The sequence below is a fragment of the Cygnus atratus genome, chromosome 2 (assembly GCF_013377495.2).
Source record: "Cygnus atratus isolate AKBS03 ecotype Queensland, Australia chromosome 2, CAtr_DNAZoo_HiC_assembly, whole genome shotgun sequence".
Taxonomy (NCBI): Eukaryota; Metazoa; Chordata; class Aves; order Anseriformes; family Anatidae; genus Cygnus; species Cygnus atratus.
In genome coordinates this window covers 51,169,372-51,193,346 of record NC_066363.1, presented here as the reverse complement: position 1 = coordinate 51,193,346, position 23,975 = coordinate 51,169,372, and the positions used below count along the sequence as shown (strand labels likewise).

Here is a 23,975-nt window from a genome sequence, read left to right as displayed (position 1 = left end):
ATTGAAGAATTTGGTAGAGAAGCTGTTATATCTACATTATATACATTTTGAAATTTGTACTTCAAAATCTAATCCCCTCAACTAAACTTTCCCACTACACATGGGACAGACAGGCATCCTTAAAGGATGTGTCGTTTGAATCCCTCTGCTCCTAATAGGGGTGTGGAACATGGTCATTGTACTTCTCTGATTTCCTCCAAAGTGATTTTAGTTACCCATCCTCAAGTCTCCCACAGGTGCCCACAACCCACAGCCATTCCCCGTCCATCCGTCCTCCCCCAGCTGCAGCTGACATCCCCAAACCAATCTGTGGGGTGGGGGAAGGCTGCGTTCAGCCCCCTCCATATGACACTGCACCAGTGACTTCAGGCAGAGTCTTTGAAAAATAATAATTTAATGAAACAGTAATTGTGGCTGTTGCCACCAGCCCGGCCCCAGGCGAGGCCCAGCCACCCGCTCAGTTTCGGGGCCCGGCCTGGCGGCCAGCGTAGTCGCCACTCCCTGGCTCCTCCTGCGTGACCCTGCCCAGCCACGATGTGTCCCCGGTGTTGGTGTTCAGTGGGGACCGGGACCGTCTGCGCCCGTCCTGCTCCCAGTGCCACGAGAAGCTGCGGACGAGCTGTCGTGGTGTGGAGGGGGTGCGCTGCCTGCGCCTGGGCGAGACGCTGCGGGACCTGTAGCTGGAAGGGCTCCGCCGCCGCTGGTGCTGCCGCCGCCCTGGCCCTGCATTGTGTTGGGCCCTTCCCCGGGGCCAGCGGGCCGAGGCGTCGTGTCGGGCGGGTGGCACCAGCCTCACGATGGCTATGATGGGCCGCCAGCAGAGCAGGCAGGTGGCTCTGTGGGCTGCCCAGGGCTGGATGCACTCCCTGCAGAAGGAGTGCCCGCAAGGGTCCACACGAGCTGCGTCAGCCAGCGGGCCCAGGCAAATGGTGGAGGTCTCTTGTCTGGGGGCCTCCGCTGGCAGCTCCTGGCATGGCTGGCTCATGGTGCCCACCTCTGTCCTGGTGTGGAGATGCTTGTCTTCTGTGGGACGCTGCTCTGATGTCAAGTGGGTATCAAGCGCCTCTGGTCTTCAGCACCTCCCTTGCAGGTCAATAGCAGAACCTCAAGGACTCACGTCCCACCAGGAGCACCTCAACGTCTTGCGCCCCGCCAGAAGGACCTGGATGCCTTCCCTACAACGAGAGGGACCTCAGCATCTCACATGCCCCCAGAAGGACATCGAAGTCTCGCGTTCCACCAGAAGGACCTTGACATCTCAAGTCCCACCAGAAGGACCGGGGTGCCTCACCTGCCACCCAGAAGGACCTCGCGTCTCTCGTGCCACAGGAAGGACCGTGACGTCTCACGTGCCACCGGAATGACCTCGATGTCACGCCTTCCACTAGAAACACATCCAAATCTCCCGCTCCAGCAGTGGGGTCTCGACCTGTCGAGTGCCACCAGCCAGACTCGATGCAGGCTGGATGCTTGGGGCACTCATGGCCAGCTGCCTTTTGTGAGGCCATAGGGTGACAGTGACTCTGGGGTGACATCACAAGGCTCTTGGGGTGCCCCTGATGACAGCACTTACAGAAATAACCTGACTGTTGTGAGAAGATGCTGACGTGAAATGACTGCTCCGCACTGACAAGAGCAATGTCTGCCAGGCTGGGGTCCAGGCCGGGAGCTCGGCCTTTGGCCTGAGAACTGTGCCCGGGAGCCAGGGACGTCCTTGACATGTAGCTGGACACCTGAGCACCGGAGACATCCTGAAGAGACCATTGAGGAGGACACAACAAGAAACTGAGGAACAACTTATCACCTGGGAACGTTAAAAAGTCTGGGCATGAGGAAAATGGCCCAAGCAAGTGGGAACGTGCATGAGAAATCAAGAGTTGTTTAAAGAATATCAGGAACATCATCAGCTATTGGCTGTCCACGGAGGATGGCAGAAATGAACAGAATCTGCTGGTTACCTGAAGTGGTGGTGTCCTATGCCTTCTTAGGTGTAAGAGTTATAAATGGTATAAAATGGGCCTGATTTTTACCCCAAAGGAAGGTTCTTTCATCTGAGAAGCTTCCTGTACTGCTCTGTGGAGAGCAGCCCATGCTGGAGCAGTCCGTTCCTGAAGGACTGAACCCTGTGGTATGGCTCCCGGGCTAGCAGTTCTCAGCCCGGCAGGCATTTTCTTCTGCCACAGGTTCAGGAGACTTTTTCTGTCAGCCTTTATCCCATTAGGGCATGGTCACCTTTATGGCTGCTCCCATCACCCACACTTTCCCATTCCCATGATGATTTCCCATCCCCCAAATGACTTCCCACCCCCAAGTCTCCCACAGGTGCACACCACCTGCAGCCATTCTCCGTCCATCTGTCCTCTCCCACCTGCAGCCAACATCCCCAAACAATCTGTGGGGTGGGGGCAGGCTGCGTTCAGCCCCCTCCACGTAATGTCGCACTAGTGACTCCAGGCAGAGTCTTTGAAAAATAATATAATAATTTAATGAAACGGTAATTGTGGCTGCTGCCACTAGCCCAGCCCCAGACGAGGCCCAGCTGCCCGCTCAGTTGTGGGGCCTGGCCTGGTGTCCTGCATGGTTGTGTGCTCCTCCTGCATGGTCCTGCGCAGCCACGACATGTCCCCAGCTTTGGCATTCAGTGGAGACCATGGCCGTCTGCGCCCGTCCTGCTCCCAGTGCCACGAGAAGCTGCGGACGAGCTGTCGTGGTGTGGAGGGGCTGCGCTACCTGCGCCTGGGTGAGACGCTGCGGGACCTGTAGCTGGAGGGGCTCAGCCGCTGCTGCTGCCGCTGCTGCCCCGGCCCCACGTTGCATTGGGACCTTCCCCGGGGCCAGCAGGCTGAGGCATCCCACATGGGGCGCGACACCAGCCTCACGATGGCTATGATGGGCTGCCGGCAGAGCGGGCAGGTGGCTCTGTGGGCTGCCCAGGGCTGGATGCACTCCCTGCAGAAGGAGTGCCCGCAGGGGTCCACACAAGCTGCGTCAGCCAGCGGGCCCAGGCAAATGGTGCAGGTCTCTTGTCTGGGGGCCTCCACTGGCAGCTTGTGGCATGGCTGGCTCATGGTGCCCACCTCTGTCCTGGTGTGGAGATGCTCGTCTTCTGTGGGATGCTGCTCTGATGACAAGCGGGTATCAAGTGCCTCTGGTCCTCAGCACCTTTCTCGGGGGTCACTGGCAGAATCTCAAAGACTTGCGGCCCACCAGCAGCGCCTTGACGCCTTGCGCTCCACCAGGAAGACCTCGACGCCTTCCCTGCAAGCAGAGGGATCTCAACATCTCCCATGCCACCAGAAGGACATCGACGTCTCAAGTACTATTGGCTATCCACGGAGGATGGTAGAAATGAACAGAATCTCTTGGTTACCTGAAGTGGTGGTGTCATCATGGAATCATCTTAAAAACACAGAATTACAGAATCACAGAATGGCCCAGGTTGGAAGGGATATCTGAAGATATACATTCTAACCTCTTGCCGAGCAGGATCACCTAGAGCACATTGCTCAGGATGGCATCCAGGTGGGTTTTGAATATCTCCAGAGAAGGAGACTCCACAACCTCTCTGAGCAATCTGTGCCAGTGGTCTCTTACCATCACAGTAAAGAAGTGCCCCCTTATATTCAGCTGGTATCTCTTCTGCTTCAGTTTGTGTCTGTTGCCTCTTGTCCTGTCACTGGGCACAACTGAAAAGAGACAGCTCCATCCTCTCTACACTCTCCGCTCAGATATTTATATACATTTGGAGGACCAGACGCTGGAGAGAAGCCCCACAGAGAGAGACCTGGGGTTTCTGGTTGATAGCAAGCTGAATATGAGCCAGCAGTGTGCCCTGGCAGCCAGGAGGGCCAACCGTTTCCTAGGGTGAGTCAAGCATGACACTGCTAGTCAGTCGAGGGAAGGGATTATCCTGCTCTACTCTGTGCTGGCATGGTCTTACCTTGAGTACTGTGTGCAGTTTTGGGCACCACCATACAAAAAGGATGTGAAACTATTGGAGAGTGTTCAAAGAAGGGCTACTAAGATGATGAAGGGCCTCGAGGGGAAGACGTATGATGAGAGGCTGAGGTCACTTGGCCTGTTCAGCCTGGAAAAGAGGAGACTGAGGGGAGACCTCATCATGGTCTACAGCTTCCTCTTGAGGGGGAGTGGAGTGGCAGGCGCTGACCTGTTCTCTTTAGTGACCAGCGATAGGACCTGAGGGAATGGTGTCAAGCTGCGACAGGGGAGGTTCAGGCTGGATATCAGGAAGAGGTTCTTCACTGAGAGGGTTTTCGCGCACTGGAACAGGCTCCCCAGGGACGTAGTCACAGCACCAAGCCTGTCAGAGTTTAAGAAGCATTTGGACTGTGCTCTCAGTCATATGGTCTGAATTTTTGGGTAGACCTGTATCGTGCCAGGGGTTGGACTCGATGATTCTTGTGGGTTCCTTTCAACTCGGGATATTGTATTCGATTCTGTTCTGTTCTACTCTACTCTACTCTACTCTACTCTAGTTTGTACACCCCAGAATCGCTTCTGCAGACTGAACAAATCCATGACTGGGAAGGAACTATTGGATATTTCACTTCAGTATTTCACTGCTGCTTTGAATCAGAACAATGTGAACACAAGCAACAACACCAGGACGTCTCCTGTGTGAGGTCTATTGATATCATAGAGGATTATTTGTTGTGTTTAAAACTACTGGAAGGAGCTGAGATCCCAACATTGTTTCTCTTGTCTGTGGTTCTAAGACATTGAAAGAAGTTAGTGGAGTTTGCAGTTTAGTTGCAGAAGGTTTACTCAGTTTTCCTTTCAAAGAAAAATCTGGCCAGCCAAAGGAGACAGTACTGTATTTTTCAGAGTGCTCTTTCACAACCTTACCAGTCTGTTTGCTTGTGTGCTGCATGAAATATATAGCTTTCTTATGTTAATTTTGGTCTCAATCCAAGGTTTTGAGATTTGTCCCCTATTCCAGTTTCTGCTCTCCCTTAACGTATTGATGATGCTTGACATTGAGGAAAACTTGGGATCTTACCTTTGTAGCTGAAAATTTTAGTAAATGGACATGAACGTTGGTCAGGGAAAAATGTTTTATCTCAGAGGTGTTTTGATAGTAGAAAACTTTAAGGATGAAGTAAAGGGTAATATTAGGAAACGTTTTATAGTCCTAGCAAAGCCTGTAATGAGTGCACACCAGTAGAGACACCTTGTATACTGTTAACCATATGTATTTGCACGGAGTTATTGTTAAAAGTACACACACTGCTAGATGGAATAATGTCATCATCCTCTAGTACAATCAATGCGTACAAAACTGTGGGTAAGTTGTATATCCTGCTTTAAAAGTAACCTCCAGGCACTTACTCCACAATTGTATTATGGGGTTACTGGCTAATGCTCTAGCGAGACAGTTCTATGCCCACTTGAAGTGACTGATGGACAAGGAAGATAGGAAAAAAATCCATGAAAGCAGCAGTAGTAGTAGGTAAAAGGTAAATAGGAGTCCAAAAAGTCAAAAATGGGTCCATCTGTATAGCCGGTTGAAATGAATTAATGTTAATGGAGCAGTGTTAGAGACTGATTTTTGTCTTGAATATACTTCCATTTTTCTTTATTTTTTTAACTCCATTTTCTGATTCAGTGTCTGGGGTTCTGGCCAAATCAGGAGGGAATGTGGATCATCCAGACTGTGAGAGGACTGTGCGTGCATCTCAGCCTTCGCTTACTTCCCTTCCAGATTTAACAGTAGCTCTGCTTCCAGATTTGTCTAGGATTTTAGTACAGCACTTTCTGTGAGTGATGGGATGCTTCCAAATCTGTATAAAGGAGGCAGTTCACACCTGCCATTCCCGTAAGTGCTTAATTTCACATAACGAGATGAGTAGTTGTCTTTGTCACCTGTCAAAATGAGTCTATCTCAAACCATATCATATGCCATCTGTGGGCTATATCTCTGTTATTAATTCACGACATTTTAGTGATACACCAACCATTGAGATGGAATCTGCATGGTGGCAGTGTCTTCAAATGTGTAAGGAATGCCAAGTGTGCCATGAGTTGCAACAGTATTGCTTTGCTCTTTTGCTTTGATTTTTCATGTCAGCTCAGTGTTTATGTTCCTTAACCTCATTGAAGCTAATGCCATACAGATGGCTTCCTCAAATATGCCTGACACAGCACACAGATACGTATTACACTAAAATTACTATTCCCTTTTCTTTTTTCTGTATTGTGCTTTTTTCCTCCAAGAACGCACCAAACACTTTTGAGCTTTGTGCGTAAACTGAAGTTTTCAATAAGCTGGAGTGTAAGCTGATTTGAAATGCATTTTGAAAGGAAACAATATACAAACATTCTTCAACAGCAAGTAAAAGGGCAGCATGATTTCAGGAATTAAAAGGCCTCTAGGGCATGTATTTGCCTTGTTTCTAATATTATTTTTGTCATTTTCATAGACCACTGCATTTGAAAGCACCAATTAAAATATATTGATTTGACCAGAAGAAATGAAAACTGTGGTATATATTTAAATAAATGAATAGTTAAGTCTGTGACCTCTTACTGCCATGAGTTTTGTAGTGTTTTATAGTTGGTGGACCATGCAACTGTCCCTTGCTGCAATTACATAGTTGTCTATATGCAAACTGTGTTTGTCTTGCTCTCAGTAAAATTGAAAGAAATCTCAGCTATTAAGAGGAGGGGGAGCAGAGTGGTTGCATCTGGGCTTGTAGAATAGGAGGAGGAAAAAAGCTTGATTATAGTTTCCTTTGCTATATTGTTAAATGCTCGTTTGTCCTACGGAGGCCGTGTGTACATCTTTGTGTAGTCTGTGTATTCCATCTTTTTTTGTTCATTTTGTCTTTGATACTAAAATACTTTGTTTCTCCTACCCTTCATCTTAAAGCATTCTTTATCTTTGGGGTTTCCAAGTATAATCTCCTTGAAATTACTTCTTAAAACACAGTATAGCAGAACTTTTTCAGTGGTGAATTCATCACAGAATTAATGTATATTTGGATGTTATGTGATTAGAAAAGGGATGAATAAATCTCTGCTGTACTTAGAGATAGGTCACACTGTTTTGTCTAATTAAAGTTTTAGATCTCAGACTCACAGGTCTTAATGTCCATAAATGATTGGTGACGTTTTCTGTAAGCTGGTGGAATGATTTGACTTATTAAATGTAAAATAAAACCCTTTTAGTGTTAATGAAGTTTTAATGTTGTATTTGTAAATCTTGAATATTCTTTAAAAAAAACTCATGAAATGTTGTTGTATTGGGAACTTTGATAAACAGTAATGGTTTGCTTCCAGATAATGGAAAAAGGAGTATTTGTGGTGGTGGGAATGAAGCTCTTGTTCTTCTTCACAACTCTACTAGAAAAAATGCTTGGCGAAACACAGCGGAGAAAGAACTGCTTTATTTATGCAAGATTGATTTCTCCATCAGAACAGGATATTTTATGCATGCTCCTAGTGCTCTGCTGGATTTAATAATCTGTGCATAAAAATTCATGTGGGAGAAAGGAGTTAACATTAAGTAGCACTTTGCTTGACCGGTTAAAGCTGTTGATGTTACCCGTACCTTAATTATGATTTGCTCATATGAATGTTTCTCTTGCTTGTTAGATATCATAGGGACAAAGAGTGTTCAAATGCAGATAGATCCACTAGGTTTTATGTTGAGTGTCAGGCTGTCTGTCAATTACATGTAATGTCACTTCACAGCAGACCTTTGGAGCTGAATTTTATTTCAGATGGATTACTAGCAGAAAATAAAAATCACCATTAATGGAGCTGTTTATTCAAAGACCAGGTATTACCTGTATGGAAAATTGCATTTTTGCTAGGTAAAATGGGAATTTTGGCTGTTACTATGCACTTCAGGGCATTGGGCTGGAAGTTAATGTCAAAAATAGAGCTTTGGTAGCAAATTTTACCATCTTCTTTTAATATTTGTGCTTATGTTGAAAACCAAATAAGATCTCACTTTCCTAGTTATTTATAAGTAGGTTATAGCGAGGTTCTACCAACTTCTTTCTGTGCTGTTCCAAAACTTCTGTTTAGTTTAGATGCATAAAACCCTTTGTTTTCTTCGAGGGATGAACTGTCACATTCACTGTGCTTTGCAGCATCATCTGCATAATCTTCAGTAAAACTGCTCTGCTTGCTTCATTAGGCTTTGGCATAAGTTTATGCATGATGTGGATAAAACTAGTGCTCCAGGTCACCAGTCCAGGTTTCTGAAGATAAAAAATTAGTGAAACAGTTGTATTTGCCTATCGTAAATGTGTGCCTCTCTTACATTTTGCCTGTTTTTCAAGGGTTTATTGGATAGCATAACATATAACTGAGACAGCAAATTATTTAAAGCAGCTCTATGCTGTTGAAATCACCTTTTTTAGTGGACTTCTCTGTGTGTTTCTAATGCATATTGCAAAGAGGAGTATCAATTTACCTCTGGAAGAAAATATTTCAGTAGAGTAGTGCTTAATGATGAAAAATTAGAGAGCACCTTGGAGAAAATGAAAAAGGTGTGTGTTTTCTTGTTGATCAGAATTAGTCATTTCACAAGGAATTAACATTAACTGTTTGGTTGGCTGGCTATAAGTCATTAAGCCATCACTCCAGCAGTTAATTAAATGTACATTTTCCCTTAAAGTGAATCCATTTATTGAAACCGGACAAGTCAACTGTGCAGAGTCTCTTTATGATTGCAGTGATGGCTGCAATAGCAACATTAACAGTTGCCATCTTTTGAAGGACTGAGACATATATTTACTGCGTGTTTCCAACCATACAACTTGCATAGGTTCACATGGGAACTGAAGGTCCTCAATGCCTTCAGGAAATCAATGTTATGCTATTAATGCCAAATGTCTCACTGAATCTGCTAAATTTTGGTGACACACTTGTGGAGACTCCACTGTCTTACTCGCGTTCACAATTCCAAACAAGGTGAGTAATTTGTGGAAATTTTGTGGAAAGCAAAAAAATGCTTTACATTTTACGAAATGTAAAGTCAGGCCTATGTTAATACAGGTAGGCAGGTTGGGATAGGGATACCAATTTTCTAATCATGAAGTATTTCAGGAACCCAGGTTCAGGTATCTGTACTAAGAATTAATATTTTTATCAGATAAATGCAAAAATAGTACTCTGCAAAGAGGTTCTTTCTCTTCTTAGGTATACCAGTTATATCCAGGTTAAGAGTAATATCTTGGAGAGAAGCACAGTTGTTAACTTAGTAGGAAAGTTCTTGATATTTCTGTGTTTAACAGTTTAAAAAAAATAAATCAGATGGCTAGTATTTGGTGCTCTGTGTTTCTTTGTATACTGATTCATGGTAAGAGATGGAATAAACCTCAGTTGGGCTATGAAAGTATTGTATTGCAGTATTATCTGGAATATTATGAATATTATATGTCACTTTTTTTTTTTTAACAAGAACTCCTCTTAGCCTGTCCTCATTTTTAATAAAAGAAGTTATGAGAAAATTTTGAAGGCATATAGATGGTTTTGGATTGGCTTGATTTTTTTTTTTTGATTTTTTTTTTCAGAGATTCAGCTTAATCCGTAATCATATGGGGGAGAAAATTGCTTAACTAGCTAGGGTAGTTTATTTTATGAGGTTGGAAGCAGTAGAGAGATCCAACACAGAGGAGAACAGCTCGGAACAGATAGGGCCGAGCCTATGGCTCTTATGGCTAACTTTCCTGTTGGCAAATCATGGCTTTCAGCCTGGTTTGTAGCCATTTCTAACGACTGCCTGGGCTAATACCAGTTCTTTGTTTGATAATGTAGGAGGCATTTTTCCTATGTGGCAAAACAAACTTTTGCTCTCCATCTGGCAACCCAAAGATTTGATCTTAAGGTTCAGGTTACATTGATCAGAGTTGTGTGTGCATCTAGCTGCTCCCAAGTGAATTCTCTATCCTAATGGGCTGCTTAGTCCTGTGTGTGTGTGTTGTATCATTACCTGGGACAGGGGTTGCCACTCACCGTGTCCAGCATGTGGCTTTATTACAGCTCCCCTAATTCTGGTCAAGATGAGGGAGAGGCATTGCCTTCCAAGCAGTATGCTTAGGGAGCTTTGTGATTATGCATCGTACATGTTCTTGGGTTTTTACAACCCCATTACTCAGGGGAGGCACGAGGGGTTCCCTGTTCAAATTTTAACAAAACTGTTACGGGCTTTCCAGCCACAATCACACTGTCATCATTGCCATGCATCCATCACTAGATCACATCTGTTTTTGAATTTCACTGTAGCAGAGGAATTTAAAAATGGACCACAGCCACTTGATTTTTATCCAGGCTGTGCTGGTGGTGGCACCACTGGGCTTCTAGATGGCAACTATAAGTGGAGACCCCTCGTTACGTATCTCAAACTAACATCTGCCACAAGGGAAAGAAGTTTTGAGGGAGTGCCATTTTGTCATGTTTCCATATGCATGAGCATTTATTTGGGCTTCGCTTTTGGCAGAGGACAAAATTCTTTCGCTAGGAAACAAGTTATTCAGATCACTGTGACTCAGACATGAGGGAGAATTCAAATACTGGACCTCTGCCTACTTTAGGAGAAAGAATCACTGTCTGAAAAGCTTGCTGATACTGACAGAGATGTGTGGATATTGAGGTTTATTGTCTTTGTGATTCTCCATGGTTGTGCATCGTGTCATTACAAACAGAAGGATTGATTTTCTGGTTAGGTGGTTAAATTTGTATATTGTAATTGTTGGGATAAAATATACTGACTAGGCAATGTGCCTTGCGTTCTGATGTACTCCAGCTGCTAAGAACTGGAAAAAATTAGTTCCTATGTGATCATTTTCCTAAAGGGTCTCTCACATAAACTGTTAGATTCTGACACAAACGACTTTTGCTTTTTGTGAAGTCAGCTTGAAACATATTGTGCTACTCTTCGACTTTTTGTTCCTACGTAAAATGTCTTCTCCTGATTCATGTAGGTATTAGTAGATTCCACAGGACAGGGGGAAAAGGCAATCAGCTGTTTCAGTCATGATTAAAGACAGAAGTTTTCTTTCGCCATCTTAAGATTTGAAGAAGTTGTTCCTTTATTATTTCCAGATGGAAAAAAATACATAAAATACATAAAATATGTATTGCATTTTTTCCCACTAGCTGAAATATGCAATTATATGTACTAATGCAAAACACTTTGTTGGAAAAATTCACATATATAACAACAGGAAACAGATGTTAAGCTTAGAATGTTGAGACACTTTAAAATGCAATTATACATGAGCCTCTGATGTCCTTCAAGCTCTCTCTGGGATATTAACTAATAGTTTTATTAAGTGATAAAAACTAGTATTCTGTGTGTAGTCTGTGGTGTGGGAAAATCTGTCAGGATTAACTAAGTATGACAATCCAGCACATGGCTGTATTAAATCACACCTATTTGGTAAAGTACTTCAGTGTAGTGTTAGGTGTAGGGAGGGTAAATGGTAAGACTGGAATGATCTTACATTATGGTTTTGGGGTAGAATGTTTTATTTATAATTGAGCACTTAGAAAGTTTGGAAGATTGGTTTATGCAGATATCTGAAACAATGATGGAAAAATTTCCTTTAATTCATTATTCTGTTTCATTTTGAGCTGTTCATTCTGAGTTTCTGGTTGTGACATGTAAGTTAAAAAAAAAAAGCAAAGCACTAGTGGTACTTAGAGAACAAATGACAAGGACACAGTGCCTCCTCATTTCTGTCTTGTGACTGATTATTTGGTGTTAATAATTTCTGTTCTGTTAAATCCACCAAGTTAATAGTTATGGTCCTGAAATACTTGGTGGGAAACCAGATCATCGGTGCTGCATTTGATTCAGGTTTATGCCTGAAAACACATGAATATACTCAATAGAAATTCAGTGCTTGAAGTACTTGTAGCATCTTTTGTGTATCTTTAGATATAGAAAGTACACAAAGAAAGAAATTCACAGTAGAAATTCATTTGCAATATTCTATTCCGTAGGAGCTTTGAGGGTCCAGAGCATGCTTGAAGCCTGTGACCTCAATAACTAGACTGTATGAGGGTTCCTGGATATGTAATGTGTATTGTGCATGCATTTCTGATACATAAGACAAGCAATTTACTTTTTGAAGAATTCATTTTCTTTGATTCTGAGAGACTGATGTGCATCTTTCTAAAACAGTACAATGCAGTGGAATTGTCAGTAATATTACTTAGTGCATAACTGAACATTCTTAACTGAACATTCTGGATTTATTCCATTTAGGATTTTTACGTTTTTGATGCATATAGAGACTTGTAGTGACAGCTGAAAAGCTTTTTGTGCTCGTTTAGTACAGAGCCAAGCGAAATGACTTCAAATGAAAATGGTTGTATTCTTAATCCTGCAAGATATCCACAATAGTAACTGCAAGACTTGCAGAAGTCATGATTATTTTTTAATGGGAGATAGCTAGAAGAAGCAGTTTTGACTAGAGTCTTATTTAAGTATGACCATTGAATACATATCAGTTTAGTTTCTTACAGGAAGTGTTGTTGAAAGTTCACTATTGGCACATGCCCCTGAAGTAGATCAAATGTGAGACCATCAGGTTTGTGCAAGTTATTGTAAGATTGAAAAAACTACTGGGTTTGGGAGGTGTGTTTTTTTTCACCCAGCTATTCTCTGGATAGGAGAGCACATTTTAGTTTTTAGCATTTGTTTTCTATGTTTAATATTTTGCAGCAACGTGTTAATTTTCTAACAGCAAAGAAAAGAGGAAGAAAAATGAAACCAAATTTTTAAAAAATGCTTAGAGAAGTTCCTCAGTTGTGGCTTTAAAAAACAATATGAAACTGTGGTAAGACAAAGTAGTTTCTCATTCTTTACTATATATGGTGTCTTTAACACAGGTAAATACAAGTTATTTATGTTTTTATTTCCTGCTGTCCAGCAATACGTGGCTAGTTTTGTACAAAATTCAAAAACCGCTACTATAATGGAATCAATCTGTGTTTTAAGGTTAAAAAAGAGAAAACTTCAAAATATAAGTGTTGTTTAGTATGAGTGCAGAGGGAAAGGAACAAAATCATAACTTTTTAAACATAATATTCCCAGATCTTGGTTGCAATAGGAATCTATGGCTTTCTATCAAATGGTCCTTAGCCTTGCAAAAGATGGGATAAAAATAGGCTTTTGTAGCTAGAAATTCTAAGTAGTAGTTGATTATCTTCAAAAAGAATTCACAAAGTGATCACTTAGTGAAGAGGCTGTTTTTCAGAAGTTGCCAACTTTGAGAGGAGTGAGAGAGAATTAATTCTTTCTATGTTGTAGAGTTATTTTTATGAACTTGGCAGATTCAGAAGCATATTATGAAACTTGGCTTTCATTGGTTTCTTGTATCATAAGTCTGTTTTTGAAGATTGAGTGGAGTATTTTGAACTAAAAGTTAAGCAGTAGGGTTGTGGTATACAGCTTGGTTCCAGCCCTTCTGCCATTTGTGATATTTTAGAAACATGCTACTGATGCAAAAAAAAATAAATTACATGACTACTAGAATGCTTTGTATAAACTTAATTTATAGTATTTTCTAAAGCTTAAATGAGGAAAAATTAAAGTTTTCCCCATTTTGTGACATTATTTTACAGAACTTGTTTTGTTCTGTTTCATTTGAACAATGTATTCTAGCTGAATGTCTAAAATTAAGGACGTAGGGAAGTGGTTCCATTTAAAATGGCTTTGTATGGATGTGTGGTGGCATGTTCTTTACTCTTTAAGTCTCAAAGCTAATTAACCCTGGCTTCCACTGAGAGCCAGCTGCACACACCCTTGCTGTGCATCAAATTGTACACCCTCAATTATCAATATAATTATTACTGTATTATTTAGTTTACATATCTGGGATAGGGTAGGTATTCCACGGAGTAATGTAATTGCTTATCATAAACATGTAATAGAAGTTTAGACATAAACCTTCAAAGCTGCTTTCTAAAGTGATTTGAGAGTTTTCAGGTTTTGTACATACATACATGAAAGGTATGCACAAGAGTATACAAGAGTAGTTGTTCTAAAATCACACAGTCACAGAACGGTTGGGGTTAGAAGGGACCTCTGCAGATCAAATCTTGCCGAACCCCCCTGCCAAGCAGGATCACCTAGAGCACATTGCACAGGATCACATCCAGGCAGAATTTGAATATTTCTGGAGAAGGAGACTCCACAGCCTCTCTGGGCAGCCTGTTCCAGTGCTCTGTCACCCTCACAGTAAAGAAGTGTTTTCTAATATGCAGCTGGAACTTTCTGTATTTCAGTTTGTGCCCATGGCCCAGTGTGCTGGGCACAACTGAAGAGTCTGGCTCCATCCTCTTTACACCCTCCTTTCACGTAGTTATATACATTGATAAGATCCCCTCTCAGTCTTCTCTTCTCCAAGCTAAACAGGCCTCACCCTCTCCTCATAAGAGAGATGCTCCAGTCCGCTAATCATCTTCGTAGCCCTCCTCTGGACTCGCTCCAGTAGCTCCATGTCTAGGGATGGAGGGTGAGGCTGACTGGCCTGCAGTTTCCTGGGTCTTCCTCCTTGCACTTTTTAAAGACTGGAGTGACATAGGCTTTCTTCCAGTCCTCAGGCACCTCCCCTGTTCTCCACAACCTTTCAAAGATGATGGAGGGTGGCCTAGCAATAACATCCACTGGCTCCCTCAGCACTTGTGGGTGCATTCCACTGGGGGCCAGGGACTTGTGGGTATGAAGTTTGCCTAAATGATCTCTAACTTGATACTCCTTCACCAAGGGAAAGTCATCTTTTCTCCAGACTTCCTCTCTTGTCTCTAGGGTTCAAGATTCCTGAGGGCTTGTCTTAGCAGTGAAGACTGAGGCAAAGAAGGCATTTAGTATCACTGCCTTCTCCGTATCCTTTTTTATGAGGACATCTACCACATTCAATAGCAGGCCCATGTTTTCCCTAATCATCTTTTTGCTATTGATAAATTTGAAGAAGCCCTTCTTGTTGTCCTCGTGTGGTGTTTTACCCTGCTGGGCAGCTGAACTCCACCAAAACTGCTCTCTCACTTCCCCTCCTCAGAAGAATAGGAGAGAAGAAAGTATGATGGAAAGAAAAAAAAAGTTTCATGGGTCGAGATAAAGATAATTTAACTAAAGGGAAAAGGAAGAGGGAAAAACACACACACACACACACAAACAAAACAAAACAAAACACAAACAAACAAAAAAGCAAAGGCTGTGCGGAAGCATGGAGAGAGAAAAAATGTATTCTCTACTTCCCATCAGCAAGTGATGGAGTTGTTTGGGAGAACAGACATCTTCATAACAAGAGTCTCCCTTTCATTCCCTTCCCCACCTTTTATTGCTGTGTGACACCATGTGGTGGAGAATATCCCATTGGTTGTAGGTCAGCTGCCCTGGTGATGTCCCCTCCCCACCTCTTGCCAACCCCCAGCCTGCTGGCTCTTTGCTGGGGGGGTGTTGGAGAGGGTCCTGATGCTGTGCCAGCACTGCTCAGCAGCAGACACAACACTGGTGTGATACCAGTGCTGTTCTAGCTACACGTGCAGAGCACAGCACTGTATGGGCTGCTGCAGGGGAAGTTAACTCCATCCCAGCCAGACTCCGTACACCTTGACATACCTTGCCAGATTTAATTCCAAATGGACCTTGGCATTCCTCATCACATCCCTGCATATTCTGACAGTGTTCGTATATTCCTCCCAATTGGATTGTCCCTTTTTCCACATGTTGTATACTTCCTTCTCCTATTTGAGTTTTGCCAGGAGCTCCTTGCTCATCCGTGCAGATCTCCTGCCCCCTTTGCTTGCCTTCTTGCTCATATGGATACATTGATCCTGAGTTTAGGCAAAGTGATGCTTGAATATTGACCAGCTCTCCTGGATCCCCCTTCCTTCTAGGGTCCTAACCCATGGGATTCTTCCAAGTAGGTCCCTGAAGAGGCCAAAGTTTGCTCTCCTAAAGTCCAGGGTTGCAATCCTACATTTTGCCTTGCTTCCTCCTCACAAAGTCCTGAACGCCCCCCATCTCATGGTCACTGCAGCCAAGGCTGCCCGCAACCCTCACATCTCCAACCAGCCCTTCTTGGTTTGTTAACACAGGGTCCAGCAGCACACCTCTCCTCATTGTATCCTCCACTACCTGTGTCAAAAAATTATCGTCAGTGCTCTGCAGGAACCTCCTGGGCTGTTTGTGCCTAGCTGCGTGGTCCTCCCAGCAGATATCAGGGGGGGTTGAAGTCCCCCGTGAGAACCTGGGCTTCTGATTGTGAGGCTACTTCCAGTGGTCTATAGAAGGCTTCATCTACTTACTCTTCATGTGATCTGTAGCAGTTACCCACAATGTTATCAGCCTGCCCTTTAATCCTTACCCATAAGCATTCAACTTCATCCACCCCAAGGCAGAGCTCCATTCATTCCAGTTGCTCTTTCACATAAAGAGCAACTCCACCTCGCCTTCCAGGCCTGTCTTACCTAAAAAGTGTGTAGCCCTCCATGACAGCATTGCCGTCACACAAGCTATCCCACCATGTTTCTGTAATTGCAATGAGATCATAACCTTGCGACCGCACACAGATCTCCAATTCTTCCTGTTGATTTCCCATGCTACATGCATTGTTATACAAGCATTTCAGGGAGGTCACTGAGCCTACAGGTTTCCCAGAAGGGGTGCAAGGGGATCCTCCATAGCTGTGTCCTGCAGTCACTTCCCTGGCTGCACGCACCTGCTGGAGGCATCCTGACTTGAGACCCTTTTTTCTGCCTACCCCATCCCTGTAACTCTCCATTTCCCCTGTCTTTCCTAGTTTAAAGCCCTCTTTAGCAGGTTGGCCTTCCTGTTAGCAAATCGGTGCTTTTAAGAGGCAGATAACTGAAAGTGAAAAGGCACGAGAGTGCTAACTTCTTCGAACGAGCTAGGCCAACCATGTATAAATACTGAGAGAAAATCTAGACGCATGACTACTATGGCTGATTAATGGCCTGGAAAGAATTTGTAAATAGTTGCAATTTAACAACTAAACCTGACAGCAGTATTTGTTGTCAAACAGAATATGTATGCTGTCAAAGAAAGGTGAAGTGGTCTGAGTGAGCCTGGCTGGAGCATGCACAATGCATATGGCAGAAGAGTGGGCAGTGCAGCGCTCAACCCCAGGCCATGTCCTATATATTTAACCGTGCAGGAAAAAAGTGAAAGCCTTCGGTGAAAACCTGCTTGTTGTGTGTGTAATATGTTTTTTGTCCAAGTTTACTTTTTGTTTGTTTTGTTTTGTTTTGTTTTTTTTCCAGGGGAAAGATTAACAGGCTATATTTTACCATATTGCTTACTGTCTAGATGCTGTTTTGTCTCCATTTTTAAAATACTTAAGCCTTCTTACTAGTCTTTATGTCTTTAGTTATGGAGATAGTAAAAATGAAAGAAACATTAGCACCGCATTCTGTTCCCCATCTTATGTTCCATCACCATGCCAAGTGGCAGTCTGGGGTTTGGTCTGGCTTTGATTATGAGCTTTTTTGGCATTCTCTGTTACCCTTACTTTGTTTTCTTTCTGTCCTTTTGTACCTGTACATAATGTATAACATCCCCTGCCTCTTTTCAAGCCATTACTGTGCTTTTAGCAGTCTACTGCTTAATTCTATCCATTTTATAACCAAATGCCTTTAATCCCTGGAGTCTGTAATAACACAGTTAAGAGATTTCAGACTAGTATTGGAGCAGTCTTGCAAATGATCAGATGTACTTTAATTAGCAAATTGCCGACTCTAAGGATATTCCAATTAGAGACATTCATATATTGGCATCTGAGAACTCTTTTGACTCTGACAGGAAAGCAGCTAACCCTTGCCATCTGATGAAATTGAAAACAGCCACTGTCTGAAAGCACTGATTTTCACAATAATTTCTAAACTTCTAAAGTTTTCTTTTAAACGGATAACTAGTACTACTTAGGGAATGTCAGGCCTATCTCAAAGGAAATGAAATCCCATAGTTTTCTTCTTTCTTTAAAAACAAAATTGTTTCCATATATTTTCATATGTCCCTACTCTCTCAACTGGGCTGCTGTAACTCGGTGTTATTTGGGTTTCAGAAGTCTTACTAATGATATGTATCACATACGAATGTAAAGGAGATTTGTGTATTGGTTTCATAATCCTTTTTTTTTCCTTTTTGAATAACTCATAGGAAATGGCAAAGATTCTCAATCATCCAAGAGTGTATGCTTTTCTGCACATACCGGTCCAGTCAGCCTCTGACAGTGTGCTCATGGACATGAAAAGAGAATACTGTGTGGCAGACTTCAAACGAGTAGTGGATTTCCTTAAAGAAAAGTAAGTCTATTAATATTTGAGGAAAATAATAGTGGTTTGGGCTTTGTTGGTTGTTTTTTTGTTCGTTTATGTGTTTTTTTTTTCAATGTCAAGAACATGTGGCTGAAAACACAATAACTTGCAACTTCTTCATTAAGGTATTAAAAAAGAATGAACTTCTTTAAGCTTTCAAAGTCTGACTTTTTTGTATGATCCTTGATGTGGTTTGACCCTTTGCTTGAGATTTTATAAGCGTCTTAAATCTCTGCATGACATGCTTTTAATTTGTCGATATATTCCTAATCTTTTTCAAATAATACATTCCTAGATTATTTTTTGTACTTAAACACTATATATAGACTGCTTGAAGTTAAAATTGAAGTCTTCTTTAATGTGGCTTTTGAACATTGTATGCTTTGTGTTACGGAGATGATCCAGCTCTAGCTAATGTAAATGGGTATTTTTTTTTTAAATAAACGATATTTTACATCCCTTGGCTGGTGTACATTTACACTGATAAAGCAATACCGTCATCCTGCTTATGGAATGGATGATTTATAGGATAATTTAAAATTTTTTTTTCCTTAAGAACAGTTAACTGTGAGAAGTAAAAGTATATATCATAATGTTGTACTTATGCTGACCTGAACACAATAGTTGCATTTACATGCAAAGGTGTAGCCACAAGTACTAGTTTAATATCCAATGAAGTCTTCTTAGCTTTTAAAATTAAATATTGACATATTTCTGTGTGTATTACTGTGCCAATTGTCATAAAAACATCTGTCTGAAGAATGAATTCAGTTATCTTGTTTGGCTACTTTCTCTCAATCTTATTTTTTTTATGTTTCTTTTAATGAATTAGGAGGGGGAATTTAATTCAAAGGGATACCTTTGACTCTAAAATTACATTAAAATATTGGATATTAAAACAAAAGAAAACAGTTTCTCATAATCATTTTTATAGTCAATATTTCTTGATTATTCAAAAATCCAGCAGACTAGGCATGTAAAATGTCATGCAAGAGTTGCATGAGAATTGTGAAATGTAAGAAAGAAAAGCAAACTACAACAGAATAGAGTCTGTTTGCAATTTTTTTTGTCGTTTATAGTATGTTCATGTTCATGTCGTGTATAGTATGTTCATTTACAGCAGTGGGTTGAAATGGAGCTGATTATGAAAATACAGGTTCACTATTTATTATCTTTGTTGTCATTATATGTTGATCTGACATTAATTTTCCACCCTAAACAATGCACGTGAATTCTTGATATTTTCATGTGGCTTTGGGTCAATTTTACTTTTTAATTAACAGCTATATTGTATTCCCACGTATCTTAGAACTCGGTCAGTTTATGTCTTAGTTGACTTGAAGCTGATTCATTATTCTCTTCAGTAGTTCTAACATTGGCAGCTATTATCATAACAGCAGCTGGATTTTCGATAACCTATTATAGCTGGCACATGTTGGGGCATATGGGAATTTATTATATCATTCAGCTCTTGCACAGAGAAAAGCATGAATTAGTTAATATCCAAATTTAAAACAGCTGGTAACTGAATATAAAGTAATCTACGACATACATCTTTTCCACAGGCTTTTCATAGTAAATTTTGCAAGGAAAAGATAATTGTCTTGATGTCTTGTTTTTGAATAATAATAAACTTTATTTATCCTGCTTACTAAGAAACTACCATATTATCTAGTAGTTCCTGTCAGAAAACAGTCTCTGAATGCTAAAATGGAAAATTCTTTATACCATATGGCAGCAGGATGAAGAAGCTATGCAGGACAGAGAAAACGTTTTGGATATTTGGACATGTGTGCATCTGTAAAACTAATTTTTTTTTCTTTTGCACTTAAGAGCCTAGTGTCTTCATTAGTAGTCTCTCCTCCTATGGCAGCAGCCAGCTATTGCATTCCATGTAGATATTCCCATAAAGGTCTGAGAGCAAAGATTGCCAGGACTTAACACTGCTGCAGACAACTCCAGAGCCTAGAGCCAAAATAGCTAAAATTAAATATGTGTTTGAACTACTTTAATAGCCAAAAGGGATTATTTCCATCTTCCATTTATCAAATAGGAAAAATAAAACAAAAGTAGAACACCCTATATCTCCTTTTCATATTCCTAGGGTCATAAAGTCATCTTAGAAATTTCCTACAGGAAATATGCAGGGTCTTATCAGTATATTCCAAATGGCACCTTCATCTCTAAAATGTGACATCTACCATGATAGTATCTTCACTTAAATTTATATTAAACCAATAATCCCACAGGCTGACCTGCTGAAGAAGTAAAGTCGCACACCAAAGAATAATATGGTTATCAGTTAAATGCTTAATAACGATTTCAGACGTCTGAGCAAATAAGCATGAAATACACGAAGTAAAAATGAAGGGAAGAAAGAAAAAAATGAACCATATGATCTCTTTGGTTTTTGAATACCAAAGATATTAGGGACTCCTGAATCTTTCTTTTCCCCATCAGACCAATGAAATACTCTGGGAGGTTTTTTTCTCCCAGAAAAATAGTAAAATGTTTTCCTTCCTCTGGAGAGCCAAGAATTGATTGCAGAGGTATCTCCTTCTGAAGATGGGGATTTGTTCATATCCCACTGAGTACAGAATGCTTTATAGAGAAGCTAGAGTTCTCAAAAACTATTTTTTTGCATTAAAACTCACTTTTTAAAAGAATGGAGCATTCTAGACCCTCTGAAATTGTGATACTAGGCATCACTTTTTTTCCTCCCTTTGAGAACTCTTTCCTCAGGCAGAAACTCTAGAAGTGTACTTTAAAAACAAAAACTGATACTCCATTGCAGTCATTTGATATGCAGTACTTTGTATTTAGAGACCCTCTGCCCAGCCAGGTGACAACATTTTTGGTTTAGTATCCAGATGGATAACAAATTCTAGCTTGAAATTCAAACCCATCAGACTGAAAAGCTGTACTAGAGAAGCCTTGTTTTGTACTCAGAAATGAGTTCTTTGATATTTTGCTTTCCTTTTTGCACTTAAATTTCTGCAAATTCTAACGTTCAGGAAAATGCTGTTGTCTAGTTGATAGGTCGGTAGCTGACCTAAAGATTTAATATCCATATATACATTTTATTAATGAAAGAGTCATTTGTAAACTGTTCTAGAGAGGAACAGCATTAAAGAAATGAGGATTTGCTGATAAATTTGGAAGGTAGTCCTGTACAACTTGTACTTTGATGAGGGTCCTTGCAGTTATTCTTATATATTTTTTGGTCACTACCTGTGGATGTGGAGGGACTACTCTCAAAACTGACTGATACGGAGGAGGAGATATTCATTTGGATGAGATATTAATTTCAATATGTTTGCATAAAAAGGAACATTAGAAGCTGCTGCTTAATAAATTTAATCCAGAGCCCAATTTAGTCTTATATCAGAAATTCTTTTAATTGCAGGTTCATTTTTACAAAACATGAGTTGTCTTTCTTTTTCAAGTGGTCTGAACTTTCGAGATTCTGCATAAATTATATTTCAGAAAGATGGTGGTTTTAGTTACAAAAAGAGCAAGACTGATTTAATTATCTCAAAATTTTGAAACTTAATCCCCTGAAATTTACTTTTGCTCATAAAGGCAAACAATTGGAGTATATTTCAGTTAAAGAACCTGAGTGTCATATTCTGTAATTACTCAAATATTCAGAGACAATGTGAATATATACACATTAAAAAATCCTTAGACTGGTAACGTGTATTCAAATTTCTTGTTTGCAGTTGACCATACTGCATTCTTTTACCTTTCTAGTTTGTAAAGCAATTGTGACGTTGATCAAAGCCTTTATTAATCTTTCCCTATTACTACCCTTTCGTAAACCCAACATCTAGACAAATGAGAGTGGAGAATGGGATAGGGAAATTTAGAGTCAGGCTGAAATGCTCTGTCTGTATTTTTGGAAGTAGCGTGAAGCTGAGGAAAAGCTTTTTGCCTCACAAGTTTTTAGTGTTGTCTGTGCGCGTCTTATGAGATGGAAGCATAACATGAATTGTGGGTGGCTGCTGCTGTTCACTCGGGATTGTCTCATAATTCATGCTGGAAATATGTGCGCTTTCCAATATAATCAGCAAACTTGGGCTGCCAGAAGGGAGAATCAAGGCCCTGTCAGGCTAAAAGTTCTCTTCTTTTTTGCACCTTCTACTCTGTTAAAATCAGAGGACTACTAGCAAACCTGTTCTAGCCTCAGTAACTTTCAATGGTAATGAAGAATTGATTTTTTCAGCATATGCGGGCGAACAATTACATGCAGTTGGAGAAAGAAAGTAAAGGACCAATAGTAAATGAGTGCAGTGGAAAATAAATTGAAATTTTGGAAGGTGATTAATCACTTCAATGTAAACTAGGATCTTAGTTGCCCGGCAAATAATGGATTATTGCTGGAGGTGTCTGAAGAAACTTAATATCCAAAATGAGAGAAGATGTTACCTAGTCCTTAGAGACAACTGGCTTCAGGGATGCTCCCTGCTTCCCTGTTCCTTTACAAGGAGTTAAGCCGACTAAAGGCAGTTTCAGCAGCTTTCTAGGCCACCTCTTAATCCTTTTTTTAAAGGATTTTAAGGGATTCAGCAGTGACTGTCTCATGTCTCTCTTGGTCTGCCCTGAGCTTCGTCTGTTTTGTTGCAGTGGCTGCCAGGTGAGGTGGCACTTCCTTTTGCACAGACACGACAGTCTGCTCAAGGGGAGAATAGTGTGGCTAGGAGTGGTCTCAGCTACCGTCGCTTCCCAGTCGTGCTGAATGTCTGCTCGTTGTAGGTTTTCCAGCAGTATCTGTATGTCTGCATCAAACTTTTCATAGTCTGCTTTCTTGACTAATATGATAAACTTTTAAATCTAATTTTCTCGAATATAATTTAAATCCAGTATGTTTAGGTATGGCTTCCTTTTTTTTTTTTTTTTTCTTTCAATTTTTTTTCTTTCCAAGCAATTTCAAATGCAATAATCTTCTGATGTGACCTTGTTCTCATTCTGGTCATAGCGACAGATGCCAGAAAAGTTTATGTGGGCAATCTGGACATTTATCGTGGTCTCTTTTTGTATTTCTTATGTAACTGTGTATTTTTTATGTAAATGCGTATCTTACTGTCTGGAAGTCTTCTGCATGAAAACTTTTGTATTTTCTAATAGCTCATTTTTGACTGATACAACAAAAGAGGAAGAAAAATCTTCCCAAAACCTTGTTTCTAAATACTATTACTTGGATGATCAAGAAAATTCTGAACACCGTGAATAATTTGTAACTGAACATAATTTTCTTCTGAAAGATGGCCTTACAGTAAGCTCCTAAATATTATTAAGTCCATATTGAAAGATAAACAGCTAAATGAGCTGTCATCAAGTTTGCAACTATTCCAGACATCCTGCTGCTTAGAAGCTATCCCAGGCCTTGTGGCAGTGGTAGTAGTGTCTTTAGCACATTATCCTGACAGTTATTGAAACTATAATTTGAAAACGACCACTAGGGTCATTTAAAAATACATAAATAACCAAATACCATTCTTAGGTACATTTTTCCACTCACTTAAAAAATGCAGACAATTATAAAACATACTACAACATCCCTTACTTTAGCAGCATGAATGTATTTTGTTTTCTTCTTGAAAATTATCTCTTGATTCTCAGAGAGAGAATTCGTAGAGCTCATTTTGCAGATG

At 41.0% G+C, this 23,975-nt stretch overlaps 1 protein-coding gene across 1 annotated transcript in view; it reads left to right on the top strand.

Moving 5' to 3' along the window:
- CDKAL1 (CDK5 regulatory subunit associated protein 1 like 1) overlaps positions 1 to 23,975 on the top strand; it is a 434,104-nt gene that overhangs the window by 272,159 nt on the left and 137,970 nt on the right. Inside the window, exon 11 of the mRNA XM_035549604.2 lies at positions 18,164 to 18,309. Within this exon, the coding sequence (XP_035405497.1) occupies positions 18,164 to 18,309 (146 nt within the window). The remainder of the gene's footprint in view (positions 1 to 18,163; positions 18,310 to 23,975) is intronic.